Raw genomic sequence first — 22,916 nt, forward strand, 5'->3', positions numbered from 1 at the left:
GGAATCGAACCTAGGACACTCCTTCCCCAGGCATATGGTTGCGAAGCGCAAAGCCACTAGGCTAACCGTGCGGTTTGTACTATGTCAGTGATTGCAAAACCTCAAATCTCCACTGTTTGATCCACTTTGGCTCAAACTTTTCCTGCCAAATCAGCCTGCCTATTTCATATGCTCTCTCTGTTGCTCTCCAAATTCTCTCAAACACTCTGAAGTCTTCAGATCTCTCTAAAGCTCGACTTTCTACAGTTGAAATGCTCTAATAGTGAGGTAATCCTTCTTGAGGACTTCAATGTCTACTAGTCTTTTTGGCATCCTTTCTCCAGTTTCACTGATCAAGCAAGCAGGGATATTGAGGTGTTTGCCATTAGCAATGATCTATCACAGATCATCAATCTCCCTACCAGAATATCTGACAATACCCTCCAGTTTACCAACACACTTGACCTCTTCCTAGCAAGCTCCCCTTCCAAGTATACTATAGATGTCAGTTGTATTTTCATTCCATCTACCTCTGTTCTTTGGAACATTCTTCCCCCCACTCTGACTTCCCCAAAGAATACAATCTTCAGCTGTTCAAAAAAAGCATAAACAAATTTCACCTTTCTTCTTTTCCTCCTGCCCACACATGCTGCTAATGTGCTTATAGATCTTGTAGCCTTTTGTGTGTGGGTCATATATATGAGGGACGTCCAGAAAGTAAGTTCCATTTTTAAATATTTTCACTGCAGCCCTGCGATTGCAATGGTGCATATGCGTGCTGATTTTCAGACATTCTCACAGTGCATACGCTTCTTGGTGTGTGTTTATAATGTCTAAGAAAATCAAATCGCCAGCCACGTGAAATTAAGTCAGTTATCCATTTCCTGAACGCGAGGAACATTAAAGCAGCTGAAATTCATCGGCAAATTTTTGAGGTTTATGGAGAACACACGAGTGATTCAATGGTATAAAGATGGGTAAGACTTTTTAATGAAGGAAGGACAGGTGTGCACGATAATGAACGGAGCAGTGACCATCTTTAATGACTGACGATTTGGTGCGTTCAGTTAAAGAAAAGATTTGACAGAATAGGGAATTCGCTATGACATCACTCTCACTGCAATTTCCAGAAGTTTTGTGTTCGTGTCTTCATGAAATTGTGATGGAGAAACTGAATTATCTGATATGGTGTGCATACTGGGTGCCGAAGTTGCTTACAGAACAACACAAAGTGAATCAGCTGGGCAGTACGTTAGCATTCTTGACATGCTATCATGAAGATGGCGATGCTTTCCTGAGCAGACTTGTCACTAGGGATGAGATTTGGGTGTCGCATGCAACCCCTGAATCCAAACAACAGTCCATGGAGTGGAGGCACACCTCATCACCAGTCAAGATGAAATTGAAGACAACGGTTTCCTCATGGAAAATCATGTGCACTGTGTTTTGGGCCAGACAAGGAATTCTGCTGGTAGACTTCTTGGGTCGAAGCTCCACAATCAATATGACTATGTACTGCCAAATCCTTAAAAAACTGCATCATGCAATTCAGAATAAACGACATGGCATGGCTGCCAGGGGCATTGTTTTGATTCATGATAATGCCTGCCCACACACAGCCGGCATAAGACGTAAACTCACCACCTTTGGCTTGGAACAATTACATCATCCCCCATATAGTACTGACCTCGAACCAAGTAACTTTCACCTGTTCAAACATCTGAAATCTTTCCTTGGTGGCCAGCGTCTTGAAGACGAGGTCAAAGAAGCAGTCAATAAGTGGTTTGCATCACAGGTGGCAACTTCTACGACGAAGGTATACAACTCTTGGTACCCCGTTATGATAAGTGCCTGAACAATGGCAGAAATTATTTAGAAAAGTAGTGAAAGATGTCTACTTTAATTTCCAATAAAGTTTTTTTTGTAAGTATATTTTTGTTTCACTGACAGCCCATCGGAACTTACTTTCTGGATGTCCCTCGTATATATATATATATATATATATATATATATATATATATATAGAAGTATGTAAGCTTTGCTGGTTAGTCATGAATATTTGATTAAAGTTTATAAGGCTGGAATAAGTTGATAACGTTTATTTACTTAGTAACATGACATTTCATCCCAATTGCACAGGATTTCTTCAGGTATAAATAAACAAACTAGTAGACAAAATAGTAAGGAGTAACAAAGGCAACAACTGTTATGCAGTTATACAAAAGAGACTAGTGTTATTTTTTAAAAATTATTTCTAATTCCATAAGCAAAGTGGATATTAGATCCCGCATTATTTCAAAGCCAAATGCAGAAACTATGAAAGTTTTGTGAGTTGACTAAAGAGCTTGTGGGAATACATTCCTTAGCATTCATGAGTTGCCTTAGTGTGGACTACTTATGTAGGCATTGCCCAAGCGTCTATATATTTTCATTTTATTAGTCCATTTTGATAAGGTTTCACTGGCCTGACAGCTGTTTCGAACTGGTTTGTTCTCATCAGAGACCAGGCAAAAACCTTAAGGGAGCAAAAACTCTCGATGACAACGGGAATGGTTTACTCCAGAAATGGGAATGAACCATTAGATTCAAATTCTATTAGATGAATTTAATGTTAGGGGTGTTGATGATTCAGGTGCTCATGAAAAAGCAGAGGTGAAGGTAGTCCATGGTTCCCGAAAAGAATATATCATCGACCTACCTTTTTAATAATTTTGGTTTATGATAATGATTTGCTAAAACTGGCAAAAGAGGACCATTTATATTTCCTTTTTTATATTTGAAGTATCCAGATGAAATGCAATGTTTGAGGAATACGTAACCTTCTTAGAGAATTTATCTTTTAGCAGTGCAAGTAGATCATTAGTAGGGGCATTGCTAAACAAATTGACTACATCAAAGCTTGCTAAAATGTCATTTTCATCAAGGATAATATTGCTAATGCTTGAAACAAAATGCTCGGAGTTTTTAACAAAGGATGGTGATTGTCCTATTAAGCCCTTTAGTAGTTTGGTTAGATGTTTGGCAAGAAGCTATGTCATATAATCTATTCCTTCTACTATTGGACGTAGAGATGCGTCTACTTTATGAAGTTTGGGTGTCCCATATAGACGTGGAGGAAAAATATATATATATAAAAGAATTAAATGGTTGGTGAATGTGAGCTGTTAGAATGCTTGTAAGATGAACAATGGTAGAGAATAAAAGATAGTTCTGTAAGGATAACCTCATTGGGATTATTAATGAGCTAAAGCAAGAAAGAAAATAAAGCTAAAGAGAGAATGAAGAACAATAACGAGAAAAGGGAGACTGAGCAGGGGCTCGCCGACCCAGTGTGCAGTATGTGTGATGCACACAAGCACCATAATAGTAAAGGCATGAAAGATTTCAGGCGAGGAGGAAATACTTTTAAAAAATATTATTCATTAATTATATCAAAATAAATTACATTTTTGTTTAAATTTTAATTATATTTTATAGATTTGTCATAAACAAATTATTTATAATCACTTATTTGTTATTATTCCTTAAGATCTTATTTTATTCTGATCCTAGTTCTAACAAGTAGTTTAGCGTAAACAAGTAAAAACTTGTTTACAGGATGACGCTCATTTGAATTTGTTTAATCTTGTTCAAACTCGCATTTGCTCTAAACATATATAAGAAAATCTGCTGCAGTTTTTAACTTTATTCTATATTCTGCTGTTACAGTGTACGTACTGTATCGTATCACTAATCAAAAAGGTATCAGTTGTAAGTTTTTGTAATTAGACATAGGATAGTAATGTGCAGTGCATCAGTAATAACATAAGAACAAGAAGTGAATTTGAACTAAGATCTAAGGTAAGTTATTCATTCTTTTCTCGTACATTTAACGTAATATATTTCTTATTTTTTAATTTTGTTAAACTGTCATGAAAAAATTAAATTTTTATGCTTTTAGATATTTCGCTAAAGAAATTAATATATATATTTTTTAATAATTTAATTCGACATTTTCTTTTAATATTAATTTTTATTTAAGTTAGTAAATTTATACATGGAATATTCATTGTAAAAATTGTGTTTTGTACTGTTTTTTTAATTGATATTATTAAAAAAAATACCTAATTTACAATTTTTACAATAATTTACAAACTTTACAATTGCTCTTTGGATTCTTTTGTCATTACCAGTATCTGTTTGCATCTGCAGAACTGTCCTTTTCTAAACTTAAAATCATTAAAATCTACTTGCGCTCCACAATGGTACAAGACAGACTTTCAAAACTTCCCATTATATCAATAGAGTCAGATATTTTGGATCAACTTAATATTGTTACATCCTGAATGAAGAACTTTAAAAAAGAAACAATTCATTCAAGATTTAACAAGTCAGAAAAATCAGCTGAGAGAAAAAACTTGTACTCGAGCAGAAGAAATAAAGTACTAACTGTAAATAGAAATAGAATTACCTCCTTTTAGTAGAATTGTAAGACCATGTAAAGAACTTTGTGTATAAATTGGTATTATATGAATACATCATGTATACAATGAATGGGTAAATTAGATATAAACAATAGTCCAAAGGTCACGGGCGGGCCTGAGACATTGGCAGTCTTGAAAAGCGACGTACATTCGTTTCCCGGAAGATGCTGCTAGAGATCTTGCGATGTGCCGAAATTCCCGTGGATGAAGAAAGTAGGGGACGGAAAGTAAGAAGGTGCTATCGCAGCTAGTAACATGGTGCTAAAAAGGGGGTAAGTGAAGGGAGAATAAAAAGGGTTTGCTGTATAATGATTCGACTTCTCCCATGGACTGGAAGTTCCTGATGGTGTTTCTTGGCGATAGTACGATATCGGACGGGGCACCTTTCCCTACGATGTCTGAATTTCTGCCAGTACTAAAGCGTGAGATGTCAGCATATGCTGTCTTCGCTGAAAGTTCCAACGGAATAATATCACGGACGTATCCTATGAACCGGCAGTAGAAATGAGGATGGCCCAAAACAGATCAAGAATAGACGAGGAGAAAAACCCCAGGTGCAGAGCATAGCATAATCTGATGACCATAGTGACCCACCACGTGGACGCAGGCTTATGGAAATATTGAGAGGTAATTCATACAAAGAAGGATAGTTTAGACGGACCTGGAGATCCTGCCCCAAGAAATGGTAAAGTACAGATTTTGTTGTATAATTACCCAGTCAATAAAAGTAGTATATCATGATGATAGACATGTGAATGAGAGTTCATTTGAGGCAGTCTGGTGCAAAATAGTGACCAATGCAACCAAATATACAGTTGGATGCTGCTATAGGCCAGGGAGTACGGGGGGAGATATTGAATTCATGCATCAGCAACTTGGTGCAATGAGTGAAGGCTTAGTGATTATTATGGGGGATTTTAATTATGGTGATATCAATTGGAAGGAGGAAATATCACGTAGCAAAAAGGAAATGGAGTTCATACATCTTCTACGAGATAATTACTTGAAACAGCACGTAACTAAAGGGACACGTGGTGTGAGAGTGTTGGACCTGGTTATTGGTTCTGAGGTTATATGCATAAGTAAGGTGTCCTCGTTACCTCCAGTTGGTGAAAGCGATCATGTGGTATTGACTTGGGAGGTTGCAAAATCTGTGGATTTTTCTATTAAGAAGGGGTATGTACGGAACTACAGGTTAGGCAAGTATAACAAGCTTCGGAGTGAGCTTGCAGCCATCCCATGGCAGAACATATTGCAAGGGAAAGATGTTAGCAGTGCTTGGGATAAAATCAGCGGGTATCTGAGGAAAGCAATATCAGATTGTGTCCCCATGGTCAGGAGGTCAAACAAGGCAGGCATTAGATGGATGAGCAGTAGTATCAAGCTTGAACTGCAAAAAAAGAAAATGTTATGGAGAATTTACAAGGAGAAAGGCGATCAGGACACCCATGAGCAGTACAAGGCTCAAGCTAGGAAGGTTACCAGCATAGTAAGAAAAGCTAAATCAGATTATGAGAAGACCTTAGCCAAAGAGATCAAGGGTAATCCCAAAGAGTTCTTCCGCTATGTGGCAAGTAAGAGGAAGAATGACTTTGGAAGGATAACCTTAGTGGGTGCTGATGGTATTGAGGTGACAAAATCAGATGTAATAATCAAGTTACTGAGTGATCACTTTTCAAAAGTCTATCACCCAAGTGAGGATATCTCTATACCTATAGCAATACCTAATGTGAGAATTGAAGCTAAAGAATCAGAGGTATTAAATATATTGCAAAACTTAAATGCAAACACTGCGGTAGGCTTAGATGGAATATCAGCTCGTGTGTTGCGTGAATGTGCAAATGAATTGTCAACCCCTCTTACCTGGATATTTAATTCAAGTTTGAACTCTGGTATGGTCCCTAGGGAGTGGAAGTTAGGCAAAGTGGTTCCTTTGCATAAGGGTGGCTCTAAAACTGCGGTATTGAATTACAGACCAATCACCATCTCAGGAGTAGTGGTAAAAGTATTGGAAAAGTTGGTTAAAGACAAAATTCAAGAATGGGTGGATCAGGATATGATACTCTATAGAGGCCAACATGGTTTTGTTAAAGGTAGATCCTGCCTTAGCAATCTATTAACTATTCATAATAGAATAACATCTGAGTTGGACAAAGGAACTGACTACACAGTGGTACTTCTGGATTTTGCTAAGGCTTTTGACAGGATACCCCATAGAACACTGTTACGCAAATTGGAGCAGATGGGAATGGATATTAAATTGGTGATATGGATAGGAGAATGGCTCAGGGAGAGATACCATAAGGTGGTGTATGAAGGAGCCGAGTCCAGAATGAGGCAGGTGACCAGTGGTGTGCCTCAGGGCTCTGTGCTTGGGCCAATGTTGTTTAATTTGTATATAAATGATATAGGAAACGGCTTAAAGGGAGATATTCAGTTGTTTGCTGATGATGCAAAGTTGTGTAGTGCAATAAAAAATCAAGCTGATGTTGAAAGTTTGCAGGAGGATTTAAATAAGCTGGTAAAATGGGCAAAAGAAAATGGATGTCAGTTCAATGTGGAAAAGTGTAAAGTAATGCATTTTGGGATTAAAAGATTACCAGCTGTGTACTACATCGATGGAAAGGTACTCCAAGAGATTGATGAGGCTAGGGACTTAGCGGTATTGGTAGATAGGGAGATGAAGTTCAGAGGACACATTGCTAAGGTGTCCAAGATTGCACATAGGATTACTTGGTTGTTGAGGAACACACTGACATCCAGAGATAAAGAGGTTATTATTCCCCTTTATAAAGCATTGATACTTCCACATTTGGATTACTGTGCTCAGGTCTGGTCACCTGGATTCCTTGGAGATGAGGAGGCTGTGGAGAGGGTTCAGAGAAGAGTGACCAAGTTGGTGAGTGATATAAAAAATGCTCCTACATTGATAGATTGAGAGCTTGTGGATTGCAGAGATTGGTTGATAGACGAAGAAGAGGGGATATGATAGAAACATTCAAATTACTAAAAGGTTTTTATAGGATTGATGCAGGGGAAATGTTTCAGCTGTGTGATAGTGATGGAAGAACAAGAGGTCATCTCTGGAAATTGAAGAAGAGTGTGGTTAACAAAGGTGTCAGAACAAGGTTTTTTGCCTGGAGGGTGGTGAATGAGTGGAATTCATTGCCTGACTTAGTTGTGAGCTCTTCGTCTGTGAATGAATTCAAGAAGAGATATGACAGATATTGTTTTGCTAGTTTGGGTCTCCCGTGATGAGTCTACTGACTCCATGGAGATACCCGTAATAATAATAATAATAATAAAAGGGAAAGGTCATTGTAGTGTAATAATTGAGTATGGACAGTATTTAAGAACTTTAAGTGATTATTTAGCAGTGGCTAATGCCCATAAGACAAATTGTCTGGAATGATCATAGATGATTGTGACTAGTTTAATGTGCAAGACTAACATAGTAGGTAGAATATTGATTGGAAGTGTATAATGTGTATATTATGTGTGTTTAATCTCTAACTCAAAAGAAGGATTTATTGTTCATGCATTAGAGTATTAATCAGTTTCATGCAGTTTGATTTAGCATGTCATTGAACTAATTGAAAGTGAGATTGGTCTAAGTGTGTATGTCTTTAGATTCCAATAAATATGTTTTTCTTCTATACCTGAGTTTTGCCTGTGATATGAATCAAAACTACCACTCATTAATCTGAACCATGCCTGGGGGGGAGTAATTGAAAGAAAGGTATAACATGTTGTTATAGAGGTCACGACTGCAAACCAGAATTTACTTAACCACAGTAAAGCGTTTAATTTATGAGTTTAAGCACGAAATTTATTCACCTATGTGCACCAAAAGTCTAGAAAAGAGTCCCCTCTATCCTAAGATATTGGCTGGCACAGCTATAAAAAAATAAATTTGTCAATATCTGAAGAGGAAACAGCCCCAGAAAGAAATTAGAGGATTCGTTTCTTTTAACAAGGAATAACCTTTATCAGTCAAGGTAAGCACATGAGTAAAATTAGGAATTGGCTAGAGATATAGAATTTGCTTTCCTTATAGAATGAACACGTAAGAAGTAATATAGATATTAGAGTCAGGGAAATTTTGTAAGTCTTGTAGTCATTGTAGAGAGTTAAATTCATAAAGATAGTAAATTATTATAGGAAAAGTAATGACATAACAATATACATGATATTATTCGAGACTTTTCATTAATGAAAACTAGAAAAGTTCAATTCACTAAGAAATTAATATTTCTTAGTGAATTGAACTAAGAAATTAATATTTCTTAGTGAATTTTCTTAGTGTGAGCAAACAAAGTTTGCTCCTGAAAGTATCTTCAGGACTGGGTTAAGGTGGCACAACACCCCCAGGGCACTCCTTGCAAAGGTGGAGCAAGCCACCAACACTCCTATCTGAGTATCTCCCATAATGCAAAACACATATACTTTGTTTGCTCACACTTGAATAAAGGATTAATCTAAATTTATTATACTCTAACCAAGTGAAAAATAAACTTTCAACATCTTTCTCTAAATCCAGAGTAATTTATTAAAAAATGGTGGCACACCATTTGGCAACTCCTATAGGTAGAGATGACCTGCTGATGCTTCTGCCTGGTATCTCCACTTGGGCCTGGCTCCCACTGAAGAGACCTCAATAAAGGTCGAAACTAGTCTGGATAGTGGCCCTTCCCTTAATGCATTATCATTAGACATATCTGCAAGGAAATGTGTTTTGCATTATGGGAAATACTGAGATAGGAGTGATGTAAACTTGTTCCACCTTTGCAAGGATTGCCCTGGGGTTGTGCCACCTTACCCCAGTCCTGAAGATACTTTCAGGTGCAAACTTTATTTGCTCACACTTGGATAAAGGATTAAACTAAATTTATTATACTCTAGCCAAGTGAAAAATAAACTTTCAACATATTTTTTAATAATTTGACATTTTCTTTTAATATTAATTTTTATTTAAGTTAGAAATTTATACATGGATAAGTGATTTTTCTTTCTGTTTAAATATTTATTTACCTATTTCTTTACCCAATAATGTTTAATATGTTCCTATTTTATATACTTGTAAGTTTATCTGTTTCTTATTTATACCTATACAAAGTACAAATGACAAAGTGATTTTCTTACCATATAAAATATAGTTAGTTTAATTTTGTACCAAAAAAATTTAATATTTTTATTTTTATAATACTGTAAGTTTATCTGTTAATTTACGTTGAACTATATAATATAAGAAAATCAATTCGCAAATGATTTTCTTGCCAAAAAAATAAATTACTTTATTTTTTTCCAAACTCTTTTTGTTGGTTTTTGTTTTTGTACCCTTCTTGTATGTTTTTTGTTTTTTATAAGTTTTTTTGTAATTTCTGCTTTTTGTTCAATAAACTTATAATTAATATATTTTGTATTTCATTTTTACTCATTGATACATTTTTATATAGTGTTTTTTTATTGGGGGGGAGGGGGTATAGGGGCTCCAACCAAAATTTTGCACTCAGGCACTGGACACTACTGGTGCGCCCCTGAGACTGAGAATAAGCTGTTATGTTTATATACCAGTCTGAGAACAATAGGTACAATAACTTTGAGGTGATTGGACAAGATTGAGGTGAGTTGGAATTTTAGATATTTAGTGGAATGTTGCTAAAGGCCAGTTAACATAGAGGAAGATGATTTCAAAATGTTAAGGTAGATGGGATTGGTGAGTGACAGCAAGTGATAATAATGGGTGACTAACTATGAAAGTGTTGATTGGAATCAGAAAATTATGTGGGAGTAAGAAGAAGAACCTAATACAATGTAGATTAGGACAATACATTGCATGCATGTGCTGGTTTTAATATCTGATGTGGTAATAACAGAAGTTGCCACCATGAAGCTACTAACTGGTTGTGTTGCGTTGTGGTTCCTTGACAGATAGAAGGGTGAGAGTAGTGAACGAATGAAATTTGTTGTCATAGTGAGCAGCAAGAGCACCATTGCAGAGTGCACTTACCACTGATATGTTGTAATGCATATGATATGATTATTGTGATTATTAGAAAGTCTGGCTCTTGTAATGAATCTTGTAGCTCCTTGGAGATCTGGAAATCATACTTATAGGAGATTTGTCATGTAGACGAGAGGGTGATAATGTACATTATCACTCTCTATGGAACAGATATATGGAGACAGGTGAAGAGCAGATGCATGAAGAATATAAGACACAGGCCAAGAGAGTGACTAGTACAGTAAGGAAGGCGAAACTGGAATATGAGAAGAGATTGGCCCTAAGATTTAAAGAAAATCCTAGGGAATTTTTTAGCTATGTGGTGACTAGGACGAGAAATGATTGTGGAAGAATGACAGTGTAGGATAAAAATGGGAATAGAGTGACTGATGTAGAGGACATAGTGGAATTGTTCAATGTACACTTTATTGGAGTATTTCATCCTGAAGGAGTAAATTTTAATACTAGAGGTTGAAAGTTTATTTTTCACTTGGTTAGACTATAATAAATTTAGTTTTATCCTTTATCCAAGTGTGAGCAAACCAAGTTTGCACCTGAAACTATCATCAGGACTGGGGTAAGGTAGTACAACACCGGGTAACTCGTTGCAAAGGTGGAGCAAGCTTACATCACTCCTATTTCAGTATCTCCCATAATGCAAAACACATCTCCTTGCAGATATGTATAATGTTATGCATTAAGGGAAGGGCCACTACCCAGACTAGTTTCGACCTTTATTGAGGCCAGTGGGAGCCAGGCCCAGATGTGGAGATACCAGGCAGAAGCAATAGCAAGGTCATCTCTACCTATAGGAGTTGCCAAAAGGTGTGCCACCTTTTTTATTAAATTACTCTGGATTTAGAGAAAGATGTTGAAAGTTTATTTTTCACTTGGTTAGAATATAATAAATTTAGTTTAATCCTTTATCCAAGTGTGAGCAAACAAAGTTTGTGCCTGAAAGTATATTCAGGACTGGGGTAAGGTAGTACAACACCGGGAAACTCGTTGCAAAGGTGGAACAAGTTTACATCACTCCTATCTCAGTATCTCCCATAATGCAAAACACATCTCCTTGTGGATATGTATAATGTTATGCATTAATGCACGAAGAGACCTCAATAATGGTTGAAACTAGTCTGGGTAGTGGCCCTTCCCTTAATGCATAAACATTATACATATCTGCAAGGAGATGTGTATTGCATTATGGGAGATACTGAGATAGGAGTGATGTAAGCTTGCTCCACCTTTGCAACGAGTTGCCTGGTGTTGTACTACCTACCCCAGTCCTGAAGGTACTTTTAGGCGCAAACTTTGTTTGCTCACACTTGGATAAAGGATTAAACTAAATTTATTTTATTAATACTACAGGGATAGGGCTGATTCGAGGTTTAGAGGTGCAGGAGGAGAGATTGTTCCATACTCTGGAAGTCAGTAAAGCTATGGGACTGGATGGTATTTCACCACGAGTTTTGAGAGAATGTGTTAAAGAACTGACACCTCCTTTGACCTGGTTTTTCAGTGAACGTCTGAATATGGGAAAGGTGCCCAGGGAATGGAAGGAAGGTAAGATAGTGCCATTGCATAAGGGCAATAGCAGATTGGAAGTGTCTAATTATAGGCCAGTTTGTGTGTCGTCAGTAGTTGTTAAGATCTTGGAGAAATTAGTTAGGGACTGTATACAGCATTGAGCAGATGAAGGTAATGTTATCTGTGAGAGAGTCAACATGGATTTTTTAAGGGCCGCTCTTGTTTTAGTAATACTAGCATTTTAAAATAAAGTTACAAGAGCAGTTGATGAGGGAAAGGCATATACTGCCATTTTCTTGGATTTAGTGAAGGAATTTGACAGGGTGAAACATGATAAACTGATATTTAAGTTGAAGCACATGGGTTTGGATGTCAGGTTGGTCAACTGGATTCAGGATTGGCTGTGCGATAGGTATCAGAGACTTGTGTATGGTGGGGCAGATTCAAGGACACAGAAGGTTACAAGTGGGGTCCCACAGGGCTCTGTATTGGGACCTATATTTTTTAACCTTTATATCAATGACATTGTCAGTGGATTACTGATGGATATTCAGTTGTTTGCAGATGATGTGAAGCTGGGAAGGGTTATTAGTAATAGGTCAGATGTGGTAGCCCTGCAAGAGGATTTGAATAAGTTAGACATTTGGGCAAATGAATGGGGGTGTCGGTTTAATGCAGCAAAATGTAATGTCTTGAGGTTTGGGACACATCAAAGACACTGCATACTCAATTGGAGGAGCTATACTGATGGAAGTAGGGGAGACAAAAGATCTAGGGTTGATGATTGATAGAAACCTGAAATTTAGGGGACATATTGCAAAGGTAACATAGAGGATTACTGCAATAATGAGAAGGATGCTGACCTACAGAGATAAAAGAGTTATCATTCCATTGTATAAGACCCTGATCAGACCACACTAAGACTATTTTCTCAAATTTGGTTCCCAGGATTTGACGGGGATAAATTAATTGTGGAAAGGGTACAGAGGCAGATAACAAAGATGGTTTCTGGACTGTACAATGTTAGTTATGAGGATCGACTGAGAGAAATAGACTGCAGAGTTTGGTAGATAGAAGAAAGAGAGTTGATATGATTGAGACTTTTAAAGTGTTTAGAGGTGGTTACAGGATTGACACTGAGGAGTTCTTTCGCTTGGTTAAACAGTGGGAAGGAGTGATGACAAAAAGCCATCACTGGAAATTGCAGAAGGAAGCTGTGAGCAAGTGGATGAGGAATGGTTTCTTTGCATGGAGGGTGATTGAAATATGGAATGATAGACTTTGTGTTTCCTAGGAGGAACCTCTCCTGATGAGTCTTGATAGACGTGTTTCTTAGGAAGGACCTCCTGCAATGAGTCTTTTGACTCCATGGAGGCCTGAATAATAATAATAATAATAATTACAGAGTAATATATGATGTAGCAAAGTCTTAAAAAATGTAGATGATCTAAAGGGTGTTCTGTACTATGACCACTGCTGTTTAATTTGTATATTCACCATGTTAGGGAAGAAGATTCAAAGGGAATAACCAGTTGTTCACTGATGATTATGTTAAGCTGCGGAATGCACTAGAATGAAAATTATGTGAAGATTCAGTAAGAGAAAAATTTGAATTCATGTTATAGACAAAGGATAACAGTGAGTGTTTCAATGTTGCAAAGTGCAATATTGATTTCAAAGGATTTGGAGGTTATACTAGAAATAATAAATAATTGAAAACAACAAGCCAACCAATGTATCTCATTCCATTCATGTGTCATCTTCTTATCTAGGAGGTTGACTACCATGATGTGACTCATGGTTAACTACGGGCATAACGACATGCGGTAACGACTATCTCTTCCACATATTGTTGTAAGTATTCGTGAATGTAATCTGTGTGTGTTCACAGATCCGATTTGCCTGTTCTGATGGACGAAAAACCCGAGTTTCTGGGTGCAAAAAACCCTCTACCTTTGTATGAGACTGGCTAACTCACCTTTAGTCGAAAGAGATCAGATAAAGGTTCCTCACGTCACAGACGGGAATCGAGCCCAGGTCTTTCCAACCAACCAACTGAGCTACGGACGCTCTCCCAAAGTATATCAGATTATTAAAATTATATGTCAAAACTCAACAGCCAGTATAAAGCTAGAACATCAGGGAAAGAAATTTTGGTATTGGAAGAGGAATAAAGCATTAAGATCTTATATCACCGAAATTGTTTTCTGCTACATCAGAAAGTTTTTAAGAATGTTTCATTGGAAAACTGAAATTAGGATCAATGGAAAAAATCCCAATGACTTACACTTCACAGATGATATTGTTCTTTTTGCAAAAAAAATCAAGGAGCTCAGGAAATGTTAATTGACCTTGATAGAGAAAGCAGGGGAAGAGGCTTAAAGATTAATCTAACTAAAACCAAACTGATGATAAATTCTGATCAAATTGAATTAAAATTAAAAATAATGGTATTAAAATTGTGGAGGACTGTAATCAGCATTGGGCAGATGAGGTTAATGTTATCTGTGAGAGTCAACAAGGATTTGTGAAGGGGCATTAAATATCAGCTTATCATGTGGCACAGGGTGCCACATGATAAGCTGATATTTAAGTTGCAGCACATGGGTCTGGATGTCAGATTGGTCAACTCAATTCAGGAATGGCTGTCCGATAGGTTTCAGAGAGCTGTGTATGGTGGGGCAGTTTCAAGGAAGCAGAAGGTTACAAGTGGGGTCCCACAGGGACCTATATTGTTTAACCTTTATATCAATGGGACCTATATTGTTTAACCTTTATATCAATGACATTGTCAGTGGATTGCAAGGGGATATACAGTTGTTTGCAGATGATGCAAAGCTGGGAAGGATTATTAGTAATAGTGCAGATGTGGCAGCCCTGCAAGAGGATTTGAATAAGTAGACAGTTGGGCAAATGAATGGGGGTGTGTCGGTTTAATGCAGCAAAATGTAAGGTCTTGAGGTTTGGGAAACATCGATGGGCACTGCATCCTCTATGGGAGGAGTTATACTGGAGGAAGTAGGGGAGACGAGATCTAGGGTTCATGATTGATAGAAACCTGAAATTTAGGGGACATATTGCAAAGGTGGCGAAGGTTACACGGAGGATTGCTGCAGTAATGAGAAGGACACTGAAGAGATAAAACAGTTATCATTCCTTTGTATAAGACTCTGATCAGACCACACTTGCACTATTTTTCTCAGATTTGGTCCCCAGGATTTGAAGGGGATAAATTAACTGTGGAAAAGGTACAAAGGCGGATAACAAAGATGGTTTCAGGACTGTACAATGTTAGTTATGAGGATCAGCTAAGGGAATGTGGACTGCAGAGTTTGGTCGATAGAAGAAGGAGAGGTGATATGATTGAGACTTTTAAACTGTTGAGAGGTGGTTACAGGGTTGACACTGGGCAGTTCTTTCGCTTGGTTGAACAGTGAGAAGGAGTGATGACAAGAGGCCATCCCTGCAAGTTACGTAAGGAAACTGTGAGCAAGACGGTGAGGAGTGGTTTCTTTGCATGGAGGGTGGTTGAACCATGGAATGCATTGCCTGATGGAGTGGTGAGAGCGAGGACGGTCAATGAGTTCAAGGAGTGGTATGATAGACTTTGTGTTTCTTAGGTTGTGACCTCCCCTCGATGAGTCTTGATAGACTTTGTGTTTCTTAGGAAGGACCTCCCACAATGAGTCTTTTGACTCCATGGAGGCCTGAATAATAATAATAATAATTGCAAAAATCAACAAAATAGCACAAACAACTTGGATTGAAAAACACACCAAGTAATAATAATAAAGTTATTTTTCATCTTAACAATCTTCAAAATCTTCCATAACTAATGTCTTAAACACTGATCTCCTTACCATTCTCAATTGGAATTATAATTATCTATAAACTATCAATGCTATCAGAACACTTATTTCTTGAACAAACGATCTTCCTTCACTCCAACTTTTGATAATATTCTGATCTCCAGATGAGATCAGTCTTATTTTGTTGGACTGAATTTCGGATCTAGCCTATCTACATAAGCATTTCACATCCATAGCCTTCTCAGCATTCAGTAAATCTTGATATGCTGTTTTTCTTGTTCAGAACACCACTTCGTTGTTGCACAATTCCTAACACTTTACCATTCCAGAATCCTCCAAACCATGTGGAAGAATTGGAAATTGATCTCACATTTGGAGGTGATGCTCCTAAAAGCTCCGTAAGAATTCTTGGTTATATCCACAAGAGGACAGTCTTCTTTATAGATGATTCCCCCCCCCCTTCACCTTAAGTCATTTTCTCATATATTTTCTGTTTCTGCGTAATTTTTTTTCCCAACAGGTACTTTCATGAGTGCTGCTCCATGAAACTGGCCACTGCCATTCATCTGCTCTCTTTCAATCATATAAAAATGTGAGCAGGTAGTGGTCAACATCCATACACAGTTTACATCCAGATTTATTGAGCTCACTTTCATCTTCCTCATTCCGTCTGCCTCTGTTCTGTGGAAACATACCATTTTCCCCAGCTCTTCGAGAAACATTAAAAGATTCTTTCCTTCCTTTCCTTAACTTTTGCTTACCAACACAATCCTGTTGTGTTAATTTGTTACCATACATTTGTGGCATTGATATTAAAAGCATCTCTCTTTATAAAACTGCAATACGACTAGATTTGGTCTACTCTCATAGTACTGTGCACAAATTTGTTTTCCTGTGTTATCTTTATCTTTAACCCATCCATCCCTCAGGATGGGTAAGCCCCCCCCCTGGTTAAGGGTCATGACATATTAATGCACCTGACAACACATTTCTCCTACTCTTTTGCTGCATCCCTAAGGGCAAGTATTTTTGACTGTAGATCTTTATGTTCACAGGACCAGTTTGCTTGTTCTGAAGGATTAAAAAACCAGAGTTTTCATGAGGGAAAAACCCACTATCTCCTCATGTCATAAACAGAATTCAGATCCCTGTCTTTCTATCCAAAGGACTTGTCTATACCAACTGAGCTACAGAGGCACTCCTGTGTTTGGAATGGATAAGAATATGTTGGTGGCAGGTTTCATAACCGGTTACTGGGATGGTAACAAGTTTGTAGAATGAATGCTCCTTATAAGGATGGATGACAAGCAGGCAGGCTACTGCCCTCCTGTTATCATTCATAGCAGGTTAGTGAAATAGTAACTGTCTTGTGGTATGCCCACTGAGGATAAATAAGAGGTTTGTAAAATACTAGGTAGAAAAGAGGGATTTAATAAAAACATATATGCTCAGCAGGTTTTATAGGATGAGTGTAAAAGAACAAGGTAGATGGTTATTCCTTAAAGATTGAGTGAGAATTTGGTTAGTAGGAATTTCTATTTTTTTTTTTTTTTTCAGGGAGGGAAGTGGGAATGAATGAGTGAAATAGGTAGTCAAAGGAAATCATAAATCCATTATCAGTGAATCAGTTTAAGAAGAGTTATGTGTGTGCATGAGAGAGAATTATTGTAAGCTTCTCACAATTTGTGGGAAACATACACCAACTGTGGAGGTGCTCAAATAAGAATAATCCAAGGCCACTGAAATATTTTTGAAATCACATGTTCATCACATCTCTTTGATTCCAGTTAGTGAAGGCTTATAGATTTCAGACAAGCATGAAGAGATATTCTTTGAGGATTGTTAAATAGATTACATTTTCACATTCTTGATTTAACTGTTACTTAATTAGAGTAGGAATTTTTAAGCTTCTGCTTGTGGATTCAGTTTGATGTGTTATTATATGCTTTACAGGTTTATCAGTTGCCCCTGTAGCAGACTGTAATATTAGAGAATATAACTCTCAGTATAAACAACAGATGACTGTTAAAGATTTTATAACTTACTGGAAACAATTGAATAATGAACAGTCTTCATTGCTACCTTGTTTATATTTGAAGGATTGGCACTTTACAAGGTAAGATAATTCACTTTGATGATTTGGGATTTGATAGCTTGTCAGAGGAATGCTTGCCTGAGGAAACAACAGGGAGCATTCCTGTGCTCTCTGTAGCTTAGATTTTATATCTTCCTCTACTCCTCCCTGTTTATTTATTATTGCTCCTAGGTAATTAAAGTTCTGTACTGTTTCTAAAATTTGAATATCCAGTACTATGTATGTCTTCTCTTTGTTTATTATTATTATTTTTTTCATTATTTCTGTTTTCATTTTATTTATTCTTAATCCAACAATCAAGGTTATTGCTTTTGTGTTCATATGTTATGTAATGTTGTTATCGTCTTCAAAATCCAGGTCATGTAACTGTTCTTTTAAATTCCACTGTATTCCTTTTGTGTTTTTTATGTATTCCTTTTGCATTTCTCACAGCCCAGTCTAAAACAAAAAAATATATTGTTGGGGAGAGAATGCAGCCATGTCTAACTCCTGTTTTAATATCAAACTTTTTTGAAAGCTCTCCATTTTGTATGATTTGTATTTTATATTTTTCATAAATTTTTTTAAGTATATTGATAATTTTACATGGTATACCATAATATGACATTAATTTCCATATTCCTTCTCTGTTAATGCTGTCAAAATCTTTTTAAAATCATTTAAGTGGATATAAAGCTTTAACAGTCATTCCGTTGACCATTCTATTATTATTTTGATTGATGCTATTTGATCTATACATGACTTGTTGGCTCAAAATCCTGCTTGTGTTTCTCTTAGCTTTTGGTCTATTTATTTTTTTATTCTTTCTAATATTATTCTTGTTAGTATTTTACTTATGTTTAATAATGATATTCCTCTCCAATTATTGCAATCAGTTGAATGTTTTTTTTTTTTTTTTGATAAGTAATCCAATATTCCATTCTTCCTACATCCATATTGGCAATGAAATTGATAGTATATTCATTGTTAAATCTATATCTGCTTTTAATATTTCATTTGGTATACTGTCTATATCAGCTGCTTTTCCATTTTTCATTCTTTTATTGCTTTTTTTAGTACAATAGAACGTCCTCCCACGATGAGTCTTTGGACCCTGGAGATGTCACGTAATAATAATAATAATCTTCCTATTTTCTTTTTTTTTTTATATTTTATTTCCTTGTTTGTCTTTAATAATATCTCCTCTTCTTCTCTTCCTGTCTCCTGGTTCTCATAATATTATATAATGTTTTAGTATCAGCTGTATTAGCTGCAATTTCTGTCTCATTTAGTAGGTTTTCAATAAACTCTCTCTTATCTTTCCTTGCATTTTTCTTAATCTCTTTGTGTATTTCTTTATATTTCTCATGTAAGCTGATGTTATTCTTATCTTGTATGGTGTGGTGCAAAAAAAAGCAGTACTGAACTTCGACATATGTTACTCCATGACATATATCATTGTACTTATTCAGTACTGTTTTTTTTATTTGTTTTTTTTTTGCACCATACTATATTATTTTTCTTTATTTCTTTTCTTTCTTCAATTTTGAGTTTTCTGTGTGAACATACCCATTCTTTGTCTTTTCTTTTGTGTACTGGTAGTATTTTTTCTACAGCTTCACGGTATATTATTAATTCCCATCCACATTTCTTCAATGCTTCTGAATTCTTCATGTACATTCTGTCTCGTCTGAGTAAGAACTTCATACCTCTACTGCAGATTTTATTTTAGTGTCCATATTTTTAGTTCGTTTATGTTTAGTAATCTTATTTTCATTTCTCCCATTATTAAAAATGGTCTGTATAAGCATCTGCCCCTCTCATTGATCTTACATTCTAAAGAGATCAATTAGATCCTCTCCTTTTTCTTTGTATCATTATATGATCAATTTTGGTTATGTGTTTTTCCATCTGGTTGACCAGATGGAAAAACACATAACCTCTCCATGTTACTTTATGTGTATTTTTATTCTTAAAGATGGATCCTCCTATTACTAATTCATTCACCATACAGAAATCCAGTAACACCTCTCCATTGTCATTTATATTTCCTACAACTACTTTTCCCATTATCATTTCTCTACCTGTATGATCATTTCCTCTTTTAGCATTTAAATCCCCCATTACGATAATTATATCTCTAGGACTTGTGTCATCTTTTATCTTTTTGTAATATATCATAAAATTCATATTTTTCTTTTTTCATCTCCATTATTAGGTGGTGTGCATGTATGTTTATACAAGGGGGGGGGATGGAAAGTTCTGATAAACACCTAGAACAAAAATGATATTAAAGCAACTGATATAACCACAAGAAAAAACATACTAGTAGCTGAGTTATGAAGGTAATTTATGTGGTTATCAGTTGTTTTAATATCATTTTTGTTCTAGGTGTTTATCAGAACCCCCCCCCCCCCCCGTAATTATGACTCCATAGAATCTTGAGTTAAATCTTACTCTCATGCATCTTTCTGTAATTACAGTTTACCCTTGAACAACATGGGGGTTTAGGGGTGTTGACCCCCCCAAAAAACAGTCAAAAATCTGCATGTAACTTTTGACTCTACAAAAACTTAAACTGTGTTTATTGATACTGTAAGTTTGCTTTGTCTGTATTGTCAAGATGAATTCTGTCTGTCAGTAGCTACGTCAGTATTGTCTTATATGATACAAAACACTGTACGTGTTATACATATTACTAAAACTACACATCAAAAATGAAAAGATAATGTGAAAAAGAAATTCATATTTATGTACAGGTATAACGATTCATGTATTGATAACGAAGGAGCAGCAATATGATTGCTTTATGGGCCTAGCCTATACACTAACGAATGAATCATTATAAAACTTTTATTTTATGCTAATTATTTAATTATATTTAACTAATTAATAACAGTTAATTTTATGCGGTTATGATTTATTACTGCATTTTTACATTTGCTTACATTTTTCTCAACTTGAAATGGTGCCATGTACAATCTGTAAGTGTTTCTATGCGTTTTGATAAATTTTAACTTTTTATAATAGATTTGTGTTTATAGTAAATGATAAAATAGAATAGTATTTATGTATATTTTATGCATTCATGACATATCTAACTTTTTTTTAATTTTTTCAATATTTTTAGCAGTTCATCTGTGAGTGTTTTCAAATTGTCACAAATCTCCAAAAAAATGTCCCAATATATTTATTGAAAAAAATCTGCATCTAAATGGACCTGTGCAGTTCAAACCCATGTTGTTCAAGGGTCAACTATAGTTCCCGTTCTATCATTGCAGCTGTTGCTTTACTGGACATCATCGTTGCGACTCCTTTACATGTGCACAGGTGCATGAGGCTCTAGCTTGGAGGTCTCGGAAAATTAAGGCCAATTTAACAGCCTCAAACAAAGAGGGAGGGACCCCCCCACCCCAGAGCACTCTAACATATCGGGCCCTACCTACCTCAGGAAAAGTGTAAGTACGGCCCTCCTTGTGCACTATCCTCATCTTTATTTCCAGCATATATTATTGTTTTTCCTGAATTCAACTGGAACAATCCCTGTCCATTTCATCTTGTCTCACTTATTTCCAATATTTGAATTTTGTAGGCTTTAATTTCTTTGGCTATATTGGCTGCTTTTGATGTTTCATACATAGTCCTCACATTCCAACATCCAATTCATATATTTTTTTGGCTCCAAATAATTTGTATATCACTTTTGGTTTTTATGTATTGTCCAAATTTTCTGTTGTGAACTTGCTACAGTGCCATGTAGCATGTTCTTCAATTCCCTAGTTTCTCCATAAGAGCTTTCACTAGGGGATGCCATTCTCAACTGTTTGTCTTCATTTAGTATTGCATTTTGGTCAGGTTTTTCTATGGTCCTGGTTTCCATATGAAAGCACTTTTTCATGAAGATGGGTTTATTATTATTATTATTATTATTCATGACACCTCCAAGGAGTCTGAAGACTCATCGCAGGAGGACACTCGCTATACAACTGTCTCCACCTATCTCTACTACCAATCATCTCCATCAACGCCATCTACTGCCCACCACCACCACAACTAGTATATTTTGTCTGTAATTTGTGTATGTTATGAACTGCCGATTTGTCTGTATGCAGGATGAAAAACCTGAGTTTCTGGGAGAAAAAACCCTGCTACCTCCGTATGAGATCAGCTAACTCACCTTCAATTGAAAAAATCCACATAAAGATTCCTCCCGTCATGACGAGAATTGAACTTAGGCCTATTCCAATCGGAGGGCACAATGCACCATCATTCTTCCAGTTGTGCTATGGAGGGTTGCTAGCCCTTTACTCAACCCTCATCTATTTACCTGGGCTTGGCACTGGCATGATGTGGCATAGCCACATCATGGTTAGCTTGATAATTATCTTGATAACAAGATATAAAAGAGTTGTTAGAACAAGTAAATGAGAACAGTTAGAAAGTGAGTCCTTTGCCACATATGATAGACCCAAGCTGAGACAAAAAGTTGTGATTGAAAATGCATGAGTGCACAGTTTGTGCAGGAGAAATAATGTAGATTTTGTGGATGTGTGGAGTGAGTTTGATTGATGGAAGGACTTATATAAAGCAGATAGATTGCTTATGAATGGATTCAGAGGTAGGCATCTTGATAAACTATTACTCAATGAGAGGGTGAAAGTGCACAGTCATTGATCTGAATAAGTGGAAGAGTGATCACACGATGCTGAATGAGTTAGAATTACATGAATTAGGAACATCACACTCAACGACGAAGATTTATTAGTCAGCTTTGACATAACTGCCCTAATGTCCCAATCATTGATACCGTTATTCTCTTACAGGACATATTTCTGCCCGACATCATGGCCCCCTTTGCCCACGTACTCCGTGCCGGGTATTTCATGTGGCAAAATAATTTTTACCTACAAAAAGAAGGTATGGCCATGGGCTCACCACTTTCTCCCCCAATAACTAACTTTTACATGGAAGACTTCAAGCAACGAGCTCTAGATTCGGTCAGTCTAAATCCCAAAGTCTGGGCTCAGATATGTTGATATTTTTGCCATTTGGCCCTATAG

At 36.4% G+C, this 22,916-nt stretch overlaps 1 protein-coding gene across 1 annotated transcript in view; it reads left to right on the top strand.

Moving 5' to 3' along the window:
• JMJD4 (jumonji domain containing 4) overlaps positions 1 to 22,916 on the top strand; it is a 107,106-nt gene that overhangs the window by 8,406 nt on the left and 75,784 nt on the right. The window contains exon 2 of the mRNA XM_090408799.1: positions 17,736 to 17,898. Coding sequence (XP_090264925.1) covers positions 17,736 to 17,898 — 163 coding nt within the window. The remainder of the gene's footprint in view (positions 1 to 17,735; positions 17,899 to 22,916) is intronic.

The sequence above is a fragment of the Typopeltis vanoorti genome, chromosome 19, assembly GCF_054136105.1.
Source record: "Typopeltis vanoorti isolate ZY-2024b chromosome 19, IOZ_Tvanoo_1.0, whole genome shotgun sequence".
NCBI classification, from domain to species: domain Eukaryota; kingdom Metazoa; phylum Arthropoda; class Arachnida; order Uropygi; family Thelyphonidae; genus Typopeltis; species Typopeltis vanoorti.